Genomic DNA, 22482 nt, shown 5'->3' on the forward strand with positions numbered 1-22482 from the left:
AATTTCGAACGAGCTCGCTACGATCGCTTTGCTTTCCCTCAGCTCTCCGCCGACAACGATGAAGCCTTCCTCCAGACTCCGAGGCGAACTCCGCGGCCAGCCATCCACGACAGCGGGCAGCAGAAGGAAACCCCTACACTGCCTCCGAAGGTACTCCCCCGGACCTTGATCTCTTTCATCTCATCTCGTCTCTCTCCCTTACTCGCCTTTGGTCGCCTACTCACCGTCGGTCGTTTCCATACGCTTGAGCTTCCCCTTCTCGATGGTTCATCGGATTCTAACTGAGTTGGCTCCCGTAACCAAGGTTAAATGATTTGGTTAATAGCACCTCAAATTCTACCAAATTATGACGTATGCCTTTTGATTTAGAAATTTTAGAAAAATATTTTTGCGTCTTTATACTGATTCAATGGTTTATAAAATCCTGATAATCTTATCTTTTCAAACTCGATTTGGTTTACGATTTATAGTCCGGTTTAAAATTATTATTATTTTAAAAAATATATTTGAAAATTTATAAATGTAGAAAAAAACAAAGGTTTTAAAAAAGTCTCATTGTCAATCTATTCATTTAGAATATAATTATAAGGGAATTAAAATAAAGTAATTTATTTATTCATTCGATATTTATTTATTTTTTTATTTCATCTTTTAAAATTAATTTTTTAAAATTATTTTGTAATATTAATATTTGACTTTTAAAAGTCAGAAGTTAAATATTAATTTTATAGGTTTGGTAATATTTTTTATATTAAATAAATTATATCTCTTAATAAATTTATTATTAAAATTCAAATATTTTTAATAATAAAATAAATAATTTATTTTAAAAATAAATCAATAAATTTAATGAATTACAACGAAATTGCTTTTGACTGCTTTTGGACTGTTTATTGGACTTTTCAAGTCAGGGAAGGGAATCTGGCATTCTTACCGTACAGCTGGACCAATGGATCGGCACAAATATGTGCCGATACCACGACGCCACGTGTACTGCAGCAAATGGCTTATTTATGCATGTTCCTTTCCCTGATTCCCTCCTTCCCTCGCTTCCAGTCGGCATTTTCGTCTGAAGGTGATCGCCTGAATCCCGTCCCGATCGCAATCGTTTGAGGTAATTCGGCTGCGCATTCTTCTTCTTCCCCTCCGACTAACAACCGCGGAGTTGTCAGCCATATTTTGATTTTCGGTAGTTTGAAGCTTCTTTGCTCTGTTTTCTTATATTCTTGGATTCGTTTCTTCCGCCTGGTTCTAATGCTTGGGAGTTGATCTAGGGTTTTTTTATCAGTGCTATGGGTCTCTCGGTCGAAATGGATAGTCCAGTGGAGACATCGACTTTTACAAAGAATCGGTTTTTCGGTGTTTTCCCTTCCGCTTTTATCCTAGTTTGTTATGCTTTCACTGAAGTTTGTACTGGAAATATGCCTAACTCGTTGCTGTTCCTATTGGTGTAAATCTTCTTAATAGACCAGATATATGCAGCAGCACACGAGTTTGTTTAGCTCAGCGATGATATGCAGCTGCTGTTTCTGTTTTTTTTTTCGTATTTAAAGCGTAATTAGAGATAAAGGCGCGATAAATAATGTCGACGTCTAAGAAGGCAAGGTTGCTTTTTTTCTGATGTTGGATTTGTTTCTTCCACCTGGTTTTGATGCTTGGGCGTTGATCGAGGGATTTTTTTTTATCAAACTCGTGGAGACCATCGAGTTGGATAAAGAATCAGTTTTTCTGCGTTTTCCCTTCAGCTTGTGTGATTATCGATCGCAACCTGACTGTCTCTTTTTACCCTATTTCGTTCTGCTTTCACCGAAGTTTGTTCTGGAAATGATTTTACTTTAACAACATGGAAACTAGTTTCTTGAATCTTGAGCGGGCCATGCCTAGCTCGTTGCTGTTCCTATTGGTGTAACTCTGTTTAATAGACCAGATGTACGCAACAGCTTAAGACAGTAAAGCTCGGCTAGGCCAGTATTTTGTTCTGTTTAGCTCGTTGCTATTCCTACTGGTTAACTCTTTTTAATAGATCAGATGTATGCAACAGCTTGAGATAGTAAAGCTCAAACAGGACTGAGTCGCCACACACGAGCTAGCTTGTCTAGCTCAGCGAGGCCAGTATTAATTGTTTCTCCTGATGCATTTTCTGACAAAAAAGATGATCGTTTGCTTGCTTGCTTGTGACATATGCACGTTTCCACAGTTAAATAAGGTCGATGCAGTCATGTCTTGGAATTTTCATGTGCTTCTTCACTTGTGACAATCTTCTCAATTGCTTCTGATTCAAAACCATATCTTCAGACTTGTGGCTCCTTTTCTTCTTCTGACTTCATAATACTTTTTGAAAATTTCTTTTTTTATGTTTTTTCTTCTTCTTTATTTTTTATAGAATTAATCAATCTTTAGCTGCATAACTAAATTTGGTTGAAATTTTCTTTTCTTCTTCTTTTTTTTAATGAATTAGTCTTTAGCTGCATATCTAAATTTGGTTTAATTTCAATTCTGAAATTTAAAAAAAAAATTCCTCAGATTTTATTTCTTGCTCTCCAGCTCTAATGGGGAACTTCCTAACAAACCATCCAGATTTCTTTATATATATATATATACTATTTTACAAAGTTGTTTCTATATCATCGATTTGAAAATCAGGTAGAAATCAAATATATAGAATACGCGTTTTCAAAATCTGTCATTTTCCCGATTTGAGTTAGTTATCTGTTTAGATGGCATGCTATTGCTGCTCCGCCACGCTCAGGCCACACATAACTCTAGACTTCAAGAAGGTGATTAAGCGAAACCTGCAGTTGAAGGTGATTGCAGAGTCCTACAACAATACCATTATGCCGACCATCAAGAGTAATCTCGCCGCCGTCGTCCGATGGCTCGACGACCTTCTCTCCGGCATCGCCGTCATTCGTTGCTCCCTTGTCTCCCGTCGCACTTTCAATGAGAAAAAGAAGAAGCAACGGCGTAAGGTTAATGCTTGCTCCAAAATTGTTGCTGAGCTAAACAAGCTCATGCTCTTCCCCTCTCATCTCGCGCCCGGCGCACTGGAGGAGACGATGAACCCGCTCCGTCTGCAGATGGACAGGATCTCGAAACGGAAGCGATCGATGAAGCGGTGGCGCAAAGTCTGCACCGCCGTCGTCATGGCTGTCACCGTCGGCATGGTCATGATCTCCATCGGACTTGCGCTCGCCGGAGCAGGTCCGGTGGCCGTGGCCGTGGCTGCCTCGGGAGCAACGGCGATCAAGGCAGTGGAGCCGTTGGTGAACGCAGCGTTGGAAGAGAAGGAGCGGAAGTTGAAGGAGGAGGAGGAGGTGGTCGAAATGATGCGGGACGGAGAGCAGTTGATTGTGCACGAATTCAACGCCGTCCGACGGCTAACGGAAGAGATCATGAATAAATATTTGAATTTCGCAAAGCATATTAAGGCGGTAAAGAAAGCAGCGCCGGAGATGGAGAAGATGATTGACGAGATAGAGAGCAACGCCATGGACTTAAAAGGAAAGATCAATCTCTATAGGCATCAGATCGAACAATTCCAGGTCAAATTAATCAGAATGATAAAAAATTAATTAAAAAAGTTTGGTTAATTTCCATGTTATTTATAAAATGTGTCTATCTGCTAGCCGTGATTTCCCATGCCAGTAAGCAACTTGTAAAAAGTTTGATTAAACTAAATAAATTAATTGATTCGGTTATTTCGCCATTTAAATTTTTTTATTTGATTAAATAGAATAAATCAAAATAAAAAAATAATCCATTAAATGAATAAATTAAATAAATCAAAATTAAAAAAAAATTAATAAATTTCTAAGTAAGTGTAAATATTCCATAATACTTTAAAATTTTAATTATTTTGATTAATTTGATTTTTTACTGAATTAATTGATATTTTTATTGATTTATTCTATTTTTAATTTTATCGATTCGATTAGTTCAGAAAAAAATTTAATTTAATTTATTTTAATTAATTTAATTTAATTCAATTTAATTTTAATCGAAACTCAAAGGATTTATTTTATTTTGATTCACAATCAACAAAATGAAATATATATATATATATAATTTTTTATGTAAATTTATGTTTTTTGGGATATACTTTTAATCTATCTCCTCTCCAAGACCAAGATCCAATCTTTCTGCATCTACCACTCAATTTGAATCTTGTGGAGCTTTATATAAATTTTATATTTTTTTAATATTTGTCGCTATTAAATTTTATTTAGTCAACTTTCTCTGAGTCACGAATTGACGGTGACTCTGACGCCCTTAATTGAAGTGGTAAAAGACAAGTCTCTTAACGCAAGTAGATCCAAGTATTCAACATCAGGGTCGAGAGCGTCGTCTTCTAGACTTCGACACGCAGACGGATCAGGTGACTGTGAAGGGGACGATGGACGCGAAGGCGCTGCTGGAGAAGCTGAAGGGGGACGTTAGTGGTGGCGCAGCCTGAGAAGGAGGGCGGCGGAGGCTATAAGAAGGAGAAAGGTAGACTCGGTGAAGAGGAGGAGAAGAAGAAGAAGAAGGACGGCGGCGAGGATAAAAAGAATGGCGGAAAGGGAGGAGGCGGCGGTGGAGGGGAGAAGAAGGAGGAGACTATGAAGGCAGCGACGGTGGAGACGGCGCCGGCGGGGTACGCGATGCAATACACGGCAGGTATGGTTACCGCTTCGTCCTTGACAAGGACTATGCTTGATATTCGCTACTATAAAATATAAAGCTTAATTATTGGGGTGTATAAAATATTCGCTGATTTAATTTATTCAGTCATAGATTCATCGTGTGATTTTTTTTAATGAATTGATCTTGACTTAATTGAGTTTAATTTAATAATGTTCTATTTTTAAATCATATAAATATACTTATTGTTTTTTTAATTTTTCTCCTTTTTAATCGGCTCTAAATTCATCATGTTTTTTTACCTTTCTTTTATTGAATTTATCTTGTCTGCGTTACTTAATTTATTATAATTTAATAATTTCATTTCTAAATTATATGTACAGTACTGCTTTATAAACTTTTCTTTTTTTTTGACTAATAATTGTTTTAGCAATTCCACATCGATCTCAGATTAGAACAGCCGTTTCACAAGGTTAAATTCGATATTTAGACATCAATCTTTTTTTAAAAATATTTATTTCGATTGAAATTTAAATTTTGAATTATTTATTTATTTATAAAAAATATTTTACTACTACAGCACATCTCTGGGAGTTAGTAGAGTCATCTACTTTTGAATTTTTTTACTATTGAACTAGTAAACACTACAAGAAATTCATGAAATAACGACGGAATTAGCGACGGAATTAATTTCCGTCGCTATAATTAGAGACGGAATATTAATTTCCGTCTCTAATTAGAGACGGAAATTAATATTCCGTCTCTAATTAGAGACGGAAATTAATATTCCGTCGCTAATTATAGCGACGGATTTAAATATTCCGTCTCTAGATAGAAATGAAAATATTAATTTCTGCATTAAAAAATACTTTAGCGACGGAATATTATATTCCGTCGCTAAATTAGAGACGAAATAGAAACGTCCGTCGCTAATATAGCGACGGAATTTTTTAAAGGTCGGTATTTTACCCTAAAATCGCAAATACCACCTCCCCAAGCTGCGAGACGCTCCTCGTTTTCTTCCTCATCGCGTCGACGCGGTGCTGTTCCCACCGTCTCCGCCGAAGCCAGGTGAAAGGGACGCCCAACGTCGCCACCTTCGTCGCACATAGCACGGAGAAGAAGCCCTCTCTTCCTCCTCGCTGCCGGCGAGATCTCCCTGCCGTGCCGCATCGCTTCTTCCTCCTCCCTTCTTCGCCTGCTGCCCTGTCGCCGCCCGACGTTGCTGCGCCCATCGCCGCCAGACGTCGCCGCGCCCTTCACCGCCGCCTCCTCTCCCTCGCACCCCTTCTGCTACAGATCTGCCGACGAAGCCATACCGCCGCCGCAAACCCTCTTCTACTTCTTCGCTTCTTCCTCCACCGTCGCCGCCGGCCGATGCCTCACCGTGCCGCCGCCAAATCGCAAGGAAGCAGAACCCTAGCGCTTGCTGCTCGCCGGCGCCGCCGCCCCACAAGGACCAAAGCTCCTTTCCCTAGCCGCACGCCTAGTTCGACGCCGCCGCACCTCCTTGCCCTAGGACCGAGATTGAGGAAGTTGCTGCCAGGAAGCAAAGGAAGAAGAAATCGGGAGGTAAGGGAAGGGCAACTAGGTTTATTACTTCAGTTTTGAGTTGAACCAGTTGGACGACCTTCAATTTCCTTGAATCTTGGTTGATTTTGCCTCACAGCTTGTTGTGTGATTTGGAACCGATCAGGATTGGTGTGGTGCTGCCGCAAGGAAGAACCAAATCAAAAGAGAGCTAGGGCTTCAATCTGAGGTAAATGTTCTTGTAGTTGTCTTAGCTATTTGGTTAGGCTTATGGTTTAGCAATGGAATTGTGGCTTAGAGTTATTGTTCGGTTGGGATTATGAGGTGAGCAGATGGATTTAAATGGGTGGATCATAATTCTTTCATATAACTGTTTATTAAATTTCTTAAATCTTTCATAATTCAAATTTAATTTGAATTCCAGGTGTAAGTATATGCTGCTGAGTCAGTTTGAACATGATAACATTGTTCAGTATTATGGGACAGACAAGGTAATAACTTGTTTCGGCAGTTTTCATAGATAAGTTCTTTACATTTACATGAATTTATTCTTCAAGATGGTTTCATATAGTAAAGTGTGTCAATTTATTATCAAATATTTGTGCTTTCCGAACAGCTTGTGCTAATTATTTTGTTTTTTTCTATATCCTATGAGAAGAAACTTAATAGATATCCTTACTGTGCTAGAGATATCAAATGTGCAAATATATTGGTTCACGTGAATGACTCTGTGAAACTTGCAGATTTTGGATTGGCAAAGGAGGTTTGTTCTGATGTTCTCAGTGTTTGATGTGGATCAATAGCTGTCTGCAAGGTATGTTAGTATTTCTATTACTTAGGATTTTTTTAAGTTATTACTTGTAAAGATTTATTTTTCAAATAGGTTGTTATAATTACATTATTACTAACCTATCTTATTTGATATGCCAGAATCATTAGCTTCAACAAGAACAAAAATGTCAGTCAGCTAAAGGTCAAGCTGAATTTATAGAAACAAATTACTTGAGTGTTAGAGTATATAGTTTTTAGCCCCACTATTTAGAATTCTATTTGAAACTTCAATATGAGATGCCAAATCAGTTCAGTTACATCTTTCCTCCCAACCCCTCTCCTTTAAAGTCTAAAGTGCAGCTGACCATGCATTTTTTTAGTTGAAACAAAGTCATGCGCATAGCACTCTTGGCAGTTTATTTTGGTTGCATTTTCATGACTGACTAACAAGTCACAACGATATGCATGGTGGCATAGAGTGTATAAAGTATTTGAAAAAAGAATTTGATGCAAATCAATGAAAGCAAAGCTTTGGAGTTTGAGATTGCTAACAGCGTAGAAAGAGTCTTGTCTTGGAGGAAATGTTCTACATTAGAATATGCACTTATGTTAGAGGTTGTTTCGGAGGTAGAAGAACCAAACTATTGTAGTTCGCTTTTATGCTACAAACATAGATTTTGAGATGATGTGACCTAACACTAACATCTTAGCTTTACAAGCTTTGAACTACATGCATTGTGATTATCAGACTAATACATCTATCGTAAGCAATTTGGTTGATGGACACACTGAACTATACATTACATTTGATTGTTAATGATGAGAAATTATTATGTCCAAAGAATCGGCATACCATAGCTATACAACTCTTTTCATGAATATATTATTGATATATATACCGACCCGCTCAGTGCAACTCAATTCTCCACGATCTGGGCATAATTGACATAACATCTATCAAAATAACTGGCCTTTTCCGTCTCACATTGCATATTTTCTTGTCTAATGTTGTGTTGGACTGGAATATAAAAGGTGGGCCCGGTATAATTCAATTACACCTTACCTCTAAACTCTCATATAAGGCATATAAATAGCCCGCTAAATGTAGATACCTGTAGGATTTTCATTGTCTGTAACATGAACTTGTAAAGAAATTCATGTACTAGTGGCATGTGCATAAAGTAGAAAAGTTGAAAAATCATGTTGTCATAAAAAAAACAGGTATGCACCAACCAACCTGAGAGAAAAGCTTTGACCTTTCATCCTTGCTACCAACATAAAAAATGCATGATATAGATGGCAGCCAATTTAGCAGCTCACTCTGAATACATTTTGCAGTGTCAGCCCATTCTCCTAACTTTTTTTTTTCCAAGAAAATGAACATATTGAAGAATAATAAACAGTGAACCAAAGGCATTACCTTCCAATTTACTAAAACAGCATTAGGGACGATGATCAAATGCGGGCCATAATTTCCTTTGAACTCCATCAGGTAAGCAATCAGTGCCATTACCTGTTGAGCTCACAGATCAAATAATGCTTCATCAGAGTATGTCAAGCATTCATGCTACAATAGTTCTCATTACAAGCACTCAGTTGAAATGGACAAAAAATGTTCCAAAGAAATAAATATTAAAGAACAAGTCCAGTCTCCAAAAATAAACATAATTGCACATAATGCACTAATGCAGTATAAATTTGTTATCCAGAAGGGAAAACAAAAGTGGTACCATCAGCAATATTAAATAGCATGAAGATTTAGAAATTAGCAACCTGGACAGTCTTGCCGAGACCCATCTCATCTGCCAAAATTCCATTCAACTTGTTATTGTACAAGGAAAGCATCCACTGCAATCCAACCTGGAAACACAACTAAATAAAATCATTTTGTCTCCAAACCTATAGTCATATGCAAAAAAACTTATGAAAATTGAACCTACAAGTTGATAGTCTCTCAGGGTTCCAGCCCGCAACATCGAAGGTTGCCTCGTAACTCTTTCTGTCACAGCATGAGCCAAATTATAATACCTAACAGAAAATATAGAGACAATGAGACAATAGATCACGACAATTTAAAGGTGAGATAAGAAACAAATACCAATTCAAACAAATATATAGCCAAAAAAACAAGACAAGCTTACTTGTTAACAGAACTGTCCTTTGGGGCATTCATTTCAGAGAACCGGTTTCTTATCATTACTTCCTCCCCTGCGCATGCAGCTGCAGCTCTGACTTCTTCTGATGAGAGACCCTGTCACCAGTAATGATGGTGCTATAATTAAGCAGTGGAAAAGAGATCAAAGAGCATAATTCATCCAGCTTTATTAAACCTGTGCACGTGCAGCAGAAGCTGCAGCATTTGCTGCTTCTTCAGCCTCTTGATTACCCTTCGCATCTGTAATTTTTCCCCCAAGCCTGCGAAGATACTCTTCTGTCTGGGTTAAGAAGGAAGAAAGAACAGAATAACGTTGAGCAGCATCTCCTTGGATGCTTGTCTGCTGCTCCAGTAACATTTCCCGGTACCTATCTACATCATTATTCTTCAATGCCTCCATTCTTTTATTTCTGTCTTCATCTTCCCTCTTTGAAAACTCTCTCAACATCCTCTCATGATATTTTGCAATTCCTCTATTTCGTGTAGTCCGAGCATCGCGAATGGCCCAATGTGACTCTAAGAGTTTCTTACGCCACTGAAATACAGATTTCAGTAACTTCTCTCTAGATGTCCTTTGCAGCTGTTGAACTTGCCTTGCTAGCTCAACACGTTGCTGTTCACATTGTCTAACAAATTTGCGGTACTGTCTGTCAGACATTGCCATTATCTCCTCCTGTTGATGTTCAACTTCATCCCTTAAACGTGCCTGAAGATTGAATAGTTTGAGTTTTTTCTCTTCGATTTGCAATTGTACCACAAGATCCGGTTTAATTATTTTCCTCTCTAGGTTAAATGCAAGTAACCAACTAATCTTCTTTAAGTTCTCTGTTCGATTCTTGGTAAGCACAGATTTAGCTTCCTCATACAGCAAATCTTTAACGTCATAAGCCAAAGTTAGATTACTGGAGTAATTGGTAGCCGTTGATGCCAAGGTGTCAGGTCTCCTAGTAAATGATGAGAAATCAAAAATTGGGCCATGGTACTTCTTCAAAACACCATCTCTTGAAGATTCCGTGGTATTTGTTGGTGCAGGCATTTTCACACATCCAGGAACCATACTACCACCGTCTGCAGGAGTACCTTTTTCCTTGACAACATGACAATCACCTTTGGAGGATGAGTTTTGACTTCCCTTTTCACTCTCTTGCTCGGATTTGACATTGGAGCTAGTTTCTTCCAACTTACCAATAGAACCCATGTGTGCAGGTTCCTTTTCTAAATCAACAGAAACTTGAATTTGACTGGCAAATGCAGTTTTCTCTTCTCCAGAAAAAGGCTCCTCCTTCATCTGAGTATGCCTTTTAGTCGCAGAGGCAGATTGTTCATTCTGGCTATTAGATTCTATGATTCTCCTGTGCTCGTTGTTGCTGGTTATTACAGTCTTTGTTGAATCATGGTTTACGTTTTCAGGTTGACTGGGGCCGTGAGGTGGTTGATAATCTGAAGCAGAATCTGAGATTGCTTGAAGAACTTCAGGTGGTAGACTTCGTTCACCGCGCTATTGTCGACAACACAAAAAAAAAAAATTATTAGTTAAAATCTTGAAAGGAAAACAGTATCACCTTATGAATTATAGAGAATTTCATAGCAAATGCACCAAGGAAAACAAAAAAGAAATAACAGCTTTCCATGAAAAAAAAAGGCAAAATTTCAAGTACCTTCAAACGCCTGAAAGCTAGGATTTGAGCCTTGAGAACATGAAGTTGTTTCTTGGTGAACCCAAAATGTTGTTTTGGTGTCTGAGCAGATCCAGTATCAGTTGGATTATGAGCACCCATAATATTATTGGATGGAGTTGCAATTAATGGGATGGGCTGATTCGCTTGTTGCAAGGGCCTAAAACTTTGTGTTTGCATTTTATTCACCATAGAAGTACTATTATAATTAGATTTTTCTAAGGTATGATTCATGGAACCAGATGAATTTGCCAAATGTGTATCTTGTGCACCACTGCAGCTCACTGTTGGAGGTCGAACAACCCTTTCATTCTGACTGACCTGGCTATTCTCAGCAAACTGCTGCTGTTTCATATGCAAAATACTATTATTGATGCTAGGAGTATCTCCAGCACTATTAGAATTCAATGGAAGCATTTGGCGACGCTTCATATGCTGCCCGGCAGACAAGTCACTTGTTGAATTTCCATGAGCTGAACTTTCACTGCCAGCTGGTGACTGCATTGCCTGCTGTTTAGAAGTTGGTAAAGATTGATGTATCATTGTACTAGTTTCAGTTGGCTTTTGCCCAGCAGGAACTCCATTCGACTGCATAAATGGCAGAATTTGGGCAATCAAATTTAAATTTGCAGGAACAGATAGATCAATGTTATGTTCCTTAGCCCATGCCTGCATTGCTTGCATCTGTACCATCTCTAATTGGTTGCTTGCAAAAATTTGCACATTAGCTGGTGGCAGCAGTGACTGCACTGGTCTTATCATGTTAACAGAAGCCAAATGTGCATCTGTTGGGAAAGGCTTCAGATCATTTCTTTGATCATGATTTGTACGACCTTGCTCCATCTGTTTCTCAGCATTAGTGAATTGTTCAACTGTTCTCTTCAACATGGGCATCTGTGACTTACTAGCAGTCTGTGACATAAGTTCCTGCATCTTTAATTTGTTCATGATCATGTCTTGATCTCTTCCGGATTGACTAACCGTATTGGTTTTACCTTGCTGCTGCATAGCGAAATTACCATGAGATTTCTGCTGAGCAGACTGCAAAGCAAATTGGAGGTAAGCTTGATGAATGGGATTCTGCATTTGCTGTCCTGTGCCAAGCCCTTTACTTTGATTTTCTTCACGAAGCTGCAACGCACCTGGTTGATAAGGAATATTGCCATATTTTTTAGACGATTGAGACAAATTTGGGGCAGAGTTCGCCAGAAATCCAGCTCCAGAGATTCCAAATGTACCACCAGCTTGATAGGGGAGATGAGATTGATCGGTTTCAGCTTTCCTTAGCTGCTGCTGATGATGACTTTGTTGTTGTGCTAGTAATGCCTAAACATACAAGCAAAGCGCGTCACGTACAACTAAAAAAGCAAAACTTTGTTTCTTATGACAATTGTGCATTTCACTAGCTATGGCCAATACATAGACTGAAGTATGAACTATATAAGACGATGTCAAATCCAAGCGTTGCAAAACAAAATAGACAGAAAGTCTGGCGAGTAGTATGATCAATCCTCAAAACCAGTTCAAAAACATGAACATCTAAATAATCAGAAAAAAGGAATCCAGAAGAAGCAACTGGAAGAAGATGTCCGAACCTAACCACTGATGAAGGCTCAGTGCTCCAGCAAACTATTTGCAGAAACATAAGACCAAACTAAACCTTGTATATAAACTATTATGTCTCTGTGCCAGACGTCACAAAGACTGAAAAATATAGTCAAGTTCTGGCATTTCAAAAGAATGAAAAGATATCCGGATTCAAACATGAACAAATCCATTCGAAATCATAAATGTAACAAATGTATGGAAGAAGTCAAGCTCGGAGACAACAAAAATTGGGATGCAAGTCGATAATTTTAGCTCTGAATCGATTGAAGCCGCAAAAACGAATTACAATTCGAAGAAGTAGCAAGGCCTTAGAGATAGATAGAGAGGATAAATGGAAGATTAAGCTGAATAAATCTGTCACAGATTGAGATATAGAAAGAGGAGAGAAAGAGGTTCATCCCTGCCAACCGGGAAGTCAGCTTATCACTGATAGATGGCAGAGATGAAGGGCAGGCTTCAACTGTACTTTGTTGAAGCACTTGAACGATACCAAAATCGAACAAGAAGCGTGGTAAGAAAAGCACAGGATATTGGTGAGAAAAGCACAGGATACAGCGAATCTAGGCCGCTACGTCCAGTGCGAATCCTCCGAAAACCCAAGATCTCGAATTACAGAACACGCTCTGTCCCCACTTTTCCCGAAATATGGAAACAAACATTGACGACCATCTTTTTCTCAGATCCCCACGCAACGGCCGCAACTGTCACACATGTCAGGGTACGAAGACAAACAATAACGGGTGTCCACGACTGACCTGCCTATGAGCTAGCTGCTGCTGCTGCCGCTGCTGCATCGACTCGAGACCAAGGTGGTTGGGAGCGGAGACGGCGGAGGACGAGGAGGATGGAGACGCGGCGGAAGACGGTGGCGACCGCCCCGGCGGCGGCTGATGAGCCGGCGCCGGGCTGGGGCCGCTGCCAGATTGCATGCCCAATCCGCCACCACCTTCAAAGATCGATCTTTACGGATTCGAAACCCTCCAAAACTGCAGACGCGTCAAAGCCGACCCCCAACACTTCCGATCGCGACGCAACCGAGTGGACTGAAGTTCAGTACACCGCTCTCGCCAGTCAGTTTGCCGGCCACCTACCCCAAAAAATAGCTGCTTTGAAGACGCCAGATGGCAGCTGAACCATCAAACCCGCCGCCTCGGAATACTGCGATCCCGCCGGAGCGCCGGCGACTGATCTCGGAATTTTAAAAACGAAAAAACAAAAGGTCTCGATTACGTGCTAGCTTCGGTCAAACCCTAACCCTAAAACAACCTCACCTCATCTTGTTCTTTTTTCCTCATTTATTCTCACTTTTTGCTCATTTTTCCACGATCTCTTTTCAGACATCCATCGGATTCTACCTGAGTTAGCTCCCATAACCAAGGTTAAATGATATGGTCAATAGCCCCTTACATTCGAATAAATTACGACGTATACCCCTGGTTTTAGAAATTAAAGAAAACCGCTTTTGTCATCTTCAGCATTAAAATTCCATTTATAGACCTACGTTCACACAGTTGTAAACTGATCGGATGAGGGCAATTTTGTCAAATAGGAATCCATTAATGGTTCCAAAGTAGTTTTGACCGGTTTGACCAAGCGGTTTTATAACGTGGCAGTTCGACGACTGACCACAGGCAGTTTGGGGCGGGCCCCGCTTACGTCTCTTCGTTAAATAATTTAGAAATTACAGCTGGAGTCTATTGTGCCCCCTATTTCATTAATAAAGTAATTTTGTTTGGCTTCGCAAGTCTTCTTTGGACTTAGAATCGGGATTTATTAAAAAAAAAAAAATTTTTTTTTAGAATCGGGATTTATTAGAAGTTGAGTGAAGTGCAGTAATGATACAATATTTTTCGGCTTATTTGATCACGTGGATAAGGCGTGACCAAGCGGTTTCTTTTGGGCCAACCGATCACGGCTCGAATCGTGTTCTTGGGAGTGTCAATCAACCGTCGATTTCGTTTATGATTACTAACTATTCAAAATTATTTATGTTCGATTAAGAGTGCAAATAGAATCTAGATAATAAATATTACATAAATTATATTTTTATAATAATTTTTATTATATATATATAATTTTATTATTGAATAAATTGTATTTTTATATATGAATTAGTATTTAAATTAAATACTTTTTATCATACAAATTATTGATAATTTTTATAAATTAAATAAGATCTTGAAAATTTAAATCAGATTAATAAATTAGAAAATAGATTAATTTCGAAAATTTTAAAATAAATAAATTATAAAATTAAATTTATAGAAAGGTTATATTAAAAAGTTAAAGACAAATAAATAAAAAAATGAATTTGAATAGAACTATGAAATAATTCTACAATAAAAAATTTAAAGTAAATAGATTAAAAATTAATTTAAATAGAAAATAAAATAGTTTAATTAATATTAATCATGCTATTAATATTGTTTAAAAAATTAGAATTAAAAAGTTTAAATAAAATTTTTTTAGTTAATTGAAATAGAATAAATTGAATTTTTCGAGTTAATAGACCAGGTGTATGCAAAGCTTATGACGAGTTGTCACACAGGAGCTTGTTTGGCTCAGCGCGATGGTCTCTGACTTTAACCTTGCTAATCTTGTGCAACTGCTGTTTCTTTTTAATAAATGATCATTAATCGATCATTAATTATTATTTCGGATTTGAACTTCTATATAAGAGACTATGACCATGGACAGAGAAAAAGAGGAAGAAGAAAAAAGACACACAACAAGAGCAAGAACAGAAGAATAGAAATACATCCACTTCCTTACTCTTACTTTTTCTCTATCGTGCACTCTGTTCCTGAAAATTTCTCTATGATAGCATTCAGATATAAACTCAATTCATCATGGTCGGTCTTGATGATGATAACAATTTTACTATTGTATCTTAGAAAATGAATGTTCATCGTAATCTCAAAACATAGTTAGAAGAGGATGAATGATAAATTAGATAGTCGACAGTTGTCAAATTCAATTTCCTGACTCAGCTCTCATTATGACGTTGGTCACAGATGTACAATTCATGCACTGACCAATGTTTTATATAGAAACTATTGAGTTTATCTAGATCTGCAAATGTTTTAAAAAAACGCAAAATATGATCCACGCATTGCAATTTATCTTATCCAGAATTAAAAGATAATTTAAATAATATTTATTGTATTCTCTTTAAATATTTATTATAGATAGAAATAATTTTATCATTTAATAAAATTTCATGTTAACAAAATAAATAATAATGAAGATTAATTTTGTTTCACATGCAAAATTAATTTTATCCATATACCAAATAAATCATGTAAAATAGAGTTAGTATAATGATAAAATATATTAAAAATAGAATATTTAAAATTAATTAGATCTTGTCACTCTAGACCAAGATCTAACCAGGACTCAACTTAGATTACCCAAGTGGGTCTAAGTTGGACCGCGCCTAAAGTCCAAAATTGGACTCGTCCTCACTGGTTCGCTCCTCCAATGACTTACCTCACTTATCTCGTGCAGCTCTACTTTACTTCTTAACCCACCAGGACTTCCTGCCAAGGCTCAACCACCCTGGTCTTTCTGTCAAGTCTCAACCAACTTGGTCTTCGGCCAGTTGTCAGGCTCCGCGGACCCAATTGGACTTCCTGCCAGGGCTCAACCACCCTGGACTTCAGCCTGGTGTCTGGTTCTAAGTCTTTCGACCCTGCACACTTAGTAAAGAGGTTAAACCCACAACAAACCTAACTTTAACTTATTTGTCATTCATTAAAATTTGAGTTTGACCGTTAGTGCAAAATGCACCAACAATCTCCCCCTCTTTGATGTCAGTAAGCAACTAGTATCTGAATAAACTGAATAAAATAATTGATTCGGTTATTTCATGATTTTAAAATTTTGTATTTAATTAAATCAAACAAATTAAAATAAAAAATAGTTACTTAAATCGAATAAATTAAAATAATGATAAAATCTTCAATATATAAATCTATTGATAAATTTTTTATAATATTTTAAAAAATTAATTATTTCGATTAGTTTAATTTTGGATCGAATTAATCGATATTTTTATCGATTTCGTTTATTTGACTTTTATTTCAATCGATTTAGTTAGTTTGAAAAAAAATAATTTGTCTTTGAGATATAGCTGAGTTGGTTACAACGCAACAAAATTGTAGAAGAAGGAAAAAGTTCGAATCCTAGCGAAGTCAAATAATATCTTTTTACGTCTGACCTTCAAGAAGCAGGCTTGTATCCCCTATCGATCGAGTCACTTTCAAACGCTTCAAGAAGCAGGCTTGTATCCCCTCTCGATCGAGTCACTTTCATACGCTTCAATAAGCAGAGCCAGTCCTGGTTGTATAAAGGCCCGGGGCGAAATTAGAATTTTTGGGCCCTAGGCAAAATTTATTTTGCCATTATTGAACCTTACAAATTCAACTGATTGTTAATATGCTAAAACGTTAGCTGATTATTCTAGAACAAAGTAATTTTTTTATATATTTTATGTGAGAATGGGAAACTAAATACATAGCTTTAATGTACTAGCCAGCACAATAAAATTCAATTAATTTTTAATTAGTTGTTGTTATGTTTAAATTATCAATTTTTTAAAAAATTAATTATCATTTTTTAAACCATTCTACCATAATAATTTTTTATTTGACATAAAAATATTTCGATCCTTTAAAAAATCAAACAATGATGTTAGAAAACATGTAGATTCAGAAATGGAATTGAAAAAAAAAAAGAAAACAAAGAACTGCAACTCTATCAGAACAATTTCAGTGACCTTCAATATTTTCTATTTTTTATTGATTAGTTGGATCAAACGCTCTTTAAAATTCTTTCTAAAAGTTGAATTTACTTGACCTATTGTTCCAACCAAACTCTAATTCCATGATTGTTTATCTTTTTCTGACTTTATTTTGGATTCAAGGCTTAAAATAGTTGACTTGAAAAATATTGAAAAAAAAAGGAGACGGAAAGATTTTTTTCCAGAGGATGAAGGCGTCTGTGGACTGAGCAAACAAGTGACGCTCTAATTACTCCTAAAAAATTACATGGAAAAAAGAGCGAGAGATCATCAATCCACAAACATTACTTAATTATTTAATTTCGTCAATTGATTAGTGCAGGGATCATATCAGCTACTACAATGGAAGCCCATCTCATCACTACTTTTCCCTTTTCTCTCTTCTTCGTCACTCTCTTCCTCTTCTAGTCTTCTTCCTCTTCATCGTAACACTGCAGAAGCTAAGGAAACCTTCAAAGGAGGCACAAAAGGTGGCACCTCTTCCACCTGGCCCTCCTAAGCTTCCCCTCATCGGAAACATCCATCACCTTGCCGGTGCCAATCCCCACGGCACGCTCCGCCACCTCTCCAGAGTTCATGGCCGTTCAATTTTTTTAGGGCCCCTGTTAATTTGGGGGCCCTGGGCGGTCGCCCTGGCTGCTCTGGGCCAGGGCCGGCCCTGTCAATAAGCAGGCTTGTATTCCCTCTCAATCGAGTCACTTTGATTATTATTTATACGGGTCATTCCCTCTTCTATCGCTTGTATCCCCTCCTACCTCTTCTATCGCTTGTATCCCCTCCTGAACGGACCTCTGCTGTCGGTCATTCGAACGGACCTCTGCTGTCGGTCATTCCCTCTTCAATCGTTGAGGTAATTCAGATGCGCACTCTTCTTTTTCATCCTCTCCAACCAACAACTGCGGATTTGTCATTTTTCATATCTTGAAGCTTAATTCTCTGCTCTTTTAATTTCATTACGGGAAAAGATGGATTACTGGTGAAAATTCATTTTATCCGGATTTGTTTCTTCCGCCTTGTTCTGATGGTTGGGAGTTAATCGTCTACGGTTTCTTTTATCAGCGATGTACTATGTGTCTCTCGGTCGAATTAAATGGGTAGTCCCGTGGAGACGATCGAGGTTTTTTGGTGTTTTCTTTTCGCTTCCGCTGACACATACCTAATTTATCGTATTTTGTTCTATGTTGGAAATGATTTTAATTTAACAATATGGAAACTTACTTCTTAAGCAGATCATGCTTAGCTCGTTGCTATTCCTATCGATGTAATTCTGTTTAACAGATCAGATGTTCAAACCAGTTTAAGACAGTAAAGCTCAAACCGGACTGAATCCCCACACGCTAGCTTATTTACAGGGATGACAATTAGACCCGGACCCGATGGGGAATCCGTTCCCCGAACCCATTTTGACCGGGGAATCTCCGAATCCGAGAAAGCGGGGATGGGAATGGGGAATCCCCGAATCTCGGAAAACGGAGATGGGTCGGGAATGGTATTCCAAATATTCCCCGTCCCCGAACCCGAATCCCAATAATCCGAGAAAGCGGGGATGGGTCGGATCCACAACCCATTAACCCAATACCCTTTAACCTATAACCCTAATCCCTTTTATTAATTATGTTTAATTATTCAAACCCAAATCAAACTTTAAGTTTGATTTTAATTAAACTCTCTCAAACCAAGGTTAGTTTTATTTACGATTTAACCCTCAAATCTTCGGTATTTTACATAACTTATGAAGGTTCATGTAGCCATCTGATTCAAAACCAATATGATTCTTCAATAGCTGAGCAAATTGAACAAACCAATCATCAATGTTTACTGAATATGCCTCAGATTTGATGCTCCCAGTTACATGGATACAAGTGTATCATCCATGTTTGACGACGTCCTCCCACATGATATGGTTTTTTAGTCTTCAAACAAAGGCTCAAAATTAGCGAGAACCTTCTACACTACAAGCTTCATTCATAAACCCCTGTGATTCTGCAGATTCTTCAGCCCATCTCAGTTCCTCAGTTGTAGTGATTGTCATCGAGTCCCCCTCTTCATCTTTATACTTGATCAGAACAGCTAGCCTTTAAGCCTGGCAATTTGTTGCCAACAATTTCTCTCAATCTCAACATTGCGCAAGTGCCCTTATGTCTTCCCCAAAAACTAACTTCACATTATCACTTACCGTGACAATTCACACGGAAAGGCAGCGCGCAAGTGCTCTTATGTTCAGGTTTCAATGGAATCTAATATACTAAAATTATATTTTTCCCAAATTCTACCCGATTCGTACCTTAGAATTGGGGTCTATCGTCCACAAATGGGTCGATGCCACGATGACAGATGATAATCTGTGGCAACGTCGATAATGATCTTCAAAATGTAGCAAAAGGCTTATTTATACGGGTTCCGTTCCCTCCGCTCTTCCCCCTCGCTTCGAGTCGGCTTTCTCTTCTTTTGTCTTCCAGAAGGAGATCGCCTGTATCCCGTCCCGATCGCAATCGTTGAGGTAATTCAGATGCGCTCTCTTCTTTTGCATCTTCTCCAATCAACAACTGCGGATTTGTAGGCCATATTTAGATTTTCCCTTCCACTGGTGTCGCAGCTGGTGTAAGCAACAGTGACCTAATTTATGCTTTCACAGAAGTTTGATCTGCGTTCGTGGTGGAAATGATTTTAATTTAACAATATGAAAACTTATTTCTTCAGCAGATCATGCTTAGCTCGTTGCTGTTCCTATCGATGTAATTCTTTTTAACAGATCATATGTTCAAACCAGTTTAAGACAGTAAAGCTCAAACCGGACTGAATCCCCACACGCTAGCTTATTTAGCTCAGCGATCGCTAGCTTATTTAGCTCAGCGATGCCAGAATTATTCTCCCATTTTCATGTCTTGGAATTTCGACAATTTCAAAATTTTCATGTGCTTCTTCATTTGTGACTGTAGGGTTTAAAGAATGTCCACATCTCCACAATGACATGATATTGTCCACTTTTGGTCTAAGCCTTCATAGTTTTATTCGTGGACTTTCCCCAAAATGCCTCATTCCAATGGAGATACTTTTCATCCTTTTAAACCTCTGATCTTTCCCATGTGTTTTAGATGTGGGATTATGTTTGCACCCTTACAACCCAACAATCCCCCCTCAAACAAAGGACCACTGGAAGCTCCCCTACTGTTTCTCATGGTCCGGCTGTCATGTCCCTCATGGTCCGAGTCCGGCTGCCATTTCTCATGGTTCGAGCCTCCCCTACTTCCTTTGTTTTTCCCGAAGGTCCCCACATGGTTAGATTTGGATCATGGCTCATCCGGCGGTTAGTTCGGTGAAGAGTGACCTTGCTCTGATACCAATTGTAGGGTTTAAAGAATGTTCACATCTCCACAATGACATGATATTGTCCACTTTGGGTCTAAGCCCTCATGGTTTTTGTTCGTGGACTCTTCCCAAAATGCCTCATTCCAATGGAGATACTTTTCATCCTTTTAAACCCCTGATCTTTTCCATGTGTTTTAGATGTGGGATTATGTTTGCACCCTTACAACCCAACAATCCCCCCTCAAACAAAGGACCACTGGAAGCTCCGCTACCATTTCTCATGGTCCGGCTGTCATATCCCTCATGGTCTGAGTCCGGCTGCCATTTCTCATTGTTCGAGTCCGGCTGCCATTTCTCATGGTTCGAGCCTCCCCTACTTCTTTTGTTTTTCCCGAGTGTCCCCACATGGTTAGATCTGAATCATGGCTCATCCGACGGTTAGTTCGGTGAAGAGTGGCCTTGCTCTGATACCAATTGTAGGGTCTAAAAATGTCCACATCTCCACAATGACATGATATTGTCCACTTTGGGCCTAAACACTCATGGTTTTGTTCTTGGGCTCTTCCCAAAAAGCCTCATTCCAATGGAGACACTTCCATCCTTTTAAACCAATGATATTTCTCATGTGTTTTAGATGTGGGACCCTTGCAACCCAACAGTGACGATCTCCTCAATGGCTTCTGAAAACAATTTCATTCCTAACTTATGAAGGTTCATGTAGCCATCTGATTCAAAACCAATATGATTCTTGAATAGCTGAGAAAATTGAACAATCCAGTCATCAATTTTTCCTGAATATGCCTGAGATTTGATGCTCCCAGTTTCATAGAAATAAGTATCATCCGTGTTTGACGTCCTTCCACATGATATGGTTTTTGATTCTTCATATTAAACAAAGGATCAAAATTAGGGGAAACTACCACAATATAGAGTTTCCTAAACCCCTGTGATTCTTCAGCTTCTTCAGCCCATCTCTGTTCCTCGGCTGTACCGATTGTCACCAAGTCCCCCTCTTTATTCTTATACTTGATCAGAACAGAAATTTGTTGCCAACAATTTCTCTCAATCCCAACATTATCGATAGGTTGTTCTTTAACAACATCATGTTTTTCCTTTACAGACAAAATCATGTCTTCAGACTTGTGTGGCTCGTTTTCTTCTCCTGATTTCACATGGCTTTGTGAAATTTCCTTTTTTATGGTTTTCTTCTTCTTTTTCTTCTTCTTCTTTTAATGAATTAATCTTTAACTGCATATCTTAATTTGGTTTAATTTCAAAGCTGATTTTTTTTTTTTGTTTTAAAACTATCCTCAGATTTTATTTCTTACTCTCCAGCTCTATACATAGCACGATATGGCCTCCTGTCCTGAAGTGTCCATCCCTGTGACCAACTTCAATTTCAAAAATGAGATCGAGCGAAATCCAAAACTGAAGGCCATAGCGAATAACTGCTTTGCAATCCTGGAGGACTCGAAGGACAAAGGCTACGTCGTCGTCCAGAAAATCACTCGCCTTCTCTGTTACGTCGACGACTATCCCAAGGAGTTAGATCATGATGATGTTAGCCTCAAGATCGTCCCTGACGACCTCGACTACGTCCTATTGAACAACATTATGAACCAGATCAGTCAAGATATAAACCTGATGGAGATCCGGAAGCAGTCGATTGAGTGGGAGCGGGAAGTCTTCGTAAAAACCATCAAGATCGGCAACATCATGCTGCTGCTTGTCTCCGTCGGGCTTTTAGTCGCCGGGCACTCCGACGTCATCGCCACATTGACAGTGGCGATCAAGGCCATTGAGACGTATGGGAATGATTTGAGCAAGAAGGAGCAGACGTTGGAGGGAGACATGAAGTTGATCGAGATGATGCGGGACGAGACGTGGCAGTTGGTTCACGAATTCAACAACGTCCAGCAGATGGCGAACATGCTGAACAGAGAGATCGAGGCTGAGCTTTGGAAGTTGAAGGAACATAGTGAGCGCATGGAGGAATCGGAGATGAAAAAGAC

General features: G+C 38.5%; 3 protein-coding genes across 6 annotated transcripts in view; 2 read left to right on the plus strand and 1 right to left on the minus strand.

The window, feature by feature from the left end:
• The window catches only part of LOC141826361 (ATP-dependent helicase BRM-like), a 32477-nt gene extending 19188 nt beyond the window's left edge, over positions 1-13289 (minus strand). Inside the window, exons 1-8 of one of the 2 annotated variants that reach the window (XM_074713604.1) lie at positions 13116-13289; positions 10735-12078; positions 9252-10574; positions 9063-9172; positions 8862-8949; positions 8695-8781; positions 8342-8434; positions 8159-8242 (exon numbers count right to left, since the gene is read on the minus strand). In XM_074713604.1, coding sequence (XP_074569705.1) covers positions 8159-8242; positions 8342-8434; positions 8695-8781; positions 8862-8949; positions 9063-9172; positions 9252-10574; positions 10735-12078; positions 13116-13289 — 3303 coding nt within the window. Of the gene's footprint in view, positions 1-8158; positions 8435-8694; positions 8782-8861; positions 8950-9062; positions 9173-9251; positions 10575-10734; positions 12079-13115 lie in introns of both variants that reach the window. The other variant, XM_074713603.1, reaches the window with a different exon arrangement.
• On the plus strand, positions 1045-3625 carry LOC141826363 (uncharacterized). 3 transcript variants are annotated; one of them, XM_074713606.1, is made up of 2 exons: positions 1045-1114; positions 1275-3625. In XM_074713606.1, exon 2 carries the CDS (start codon positions 2718-2720, stop codon positions 3570-3572), a length of 855 nt encoding a protein of 284 aa, XP_074569707.1. In that variant the 5' UTR covers positions 1045-1114; positions 1275-2717; the 3' UTR covers positions 3573-3625. The 3 variants fall into 3 exon arrangements, with proteins under 3 accessions (XP_074569707.1, XP_074569709.1, XP_074569708.1); XM_074713608.1 differs by having other exon boundaries at positions 1047-1114; positions 1928-3625; XM_074713607.1 differs by having other exon boundaries at positions 1062-1189.
• On the plus strand, positions 4394-6965 carry LOC141826235 (uncharacterized). The gene is made up of 6 exons (XM_074713481.1): positions 4394-4405; positions 4449-4633; positions 5619-6192; positions 6317-6379; positions 6575-6641; positions 6894-6965. The coding sequence occupies exons 1-5, from the start codon at positions 4394-4396 to the stop codon at positions 6578-6580; spliced, it is 840 nt and encodes a 279-aa protein (XP_074569582.1). The 3' UTR covers positions 6581-6641; positions 6894-6965.
• Positions 13290-22482: the final 9193 nt, after the last annotated feature.

This window comes from Curcuma longa, chromosome 4, assembly GCF_044706935.1.
Source record: "Curcuma longa cultivar G26 ecotype Majalengka, Jawa Barat chromosome 4, ITB_CL_G26_1.1, whole genome shotgun sequence".
NCBI lineage: Eukaryota > Viridiplantae > Streptophyta > Magnoliopsida > Zingiberales > Zingiberaceae > Curcuma > Curcuma longa.

Coding starts and splice junctions, on each gene's coding strand:
- LOC141826363 (XM_074713606.1), top strand. CDS start 2,718: ATGGCATGCTATTGCTGCTCCGCCACGCTCAGGCCACACATAACTCTA.
- LOC141826235 (XM_074713481.1), top strand. Junction 4,634..5,618: donor GTGGAGACGGCGCCGGCGGG/GTACGCGATGCA, acceptor CACCTCCCCAAG/CTGCGAGACGCTCCTCGTTT. Junction 6,193..6,316: donor AAGGAAGAAGAAATCGGGAG/GTAAGGGAAGGG, acceptor GGAACCGATCAG/GATTGGTGTGGTGCTGCCGC.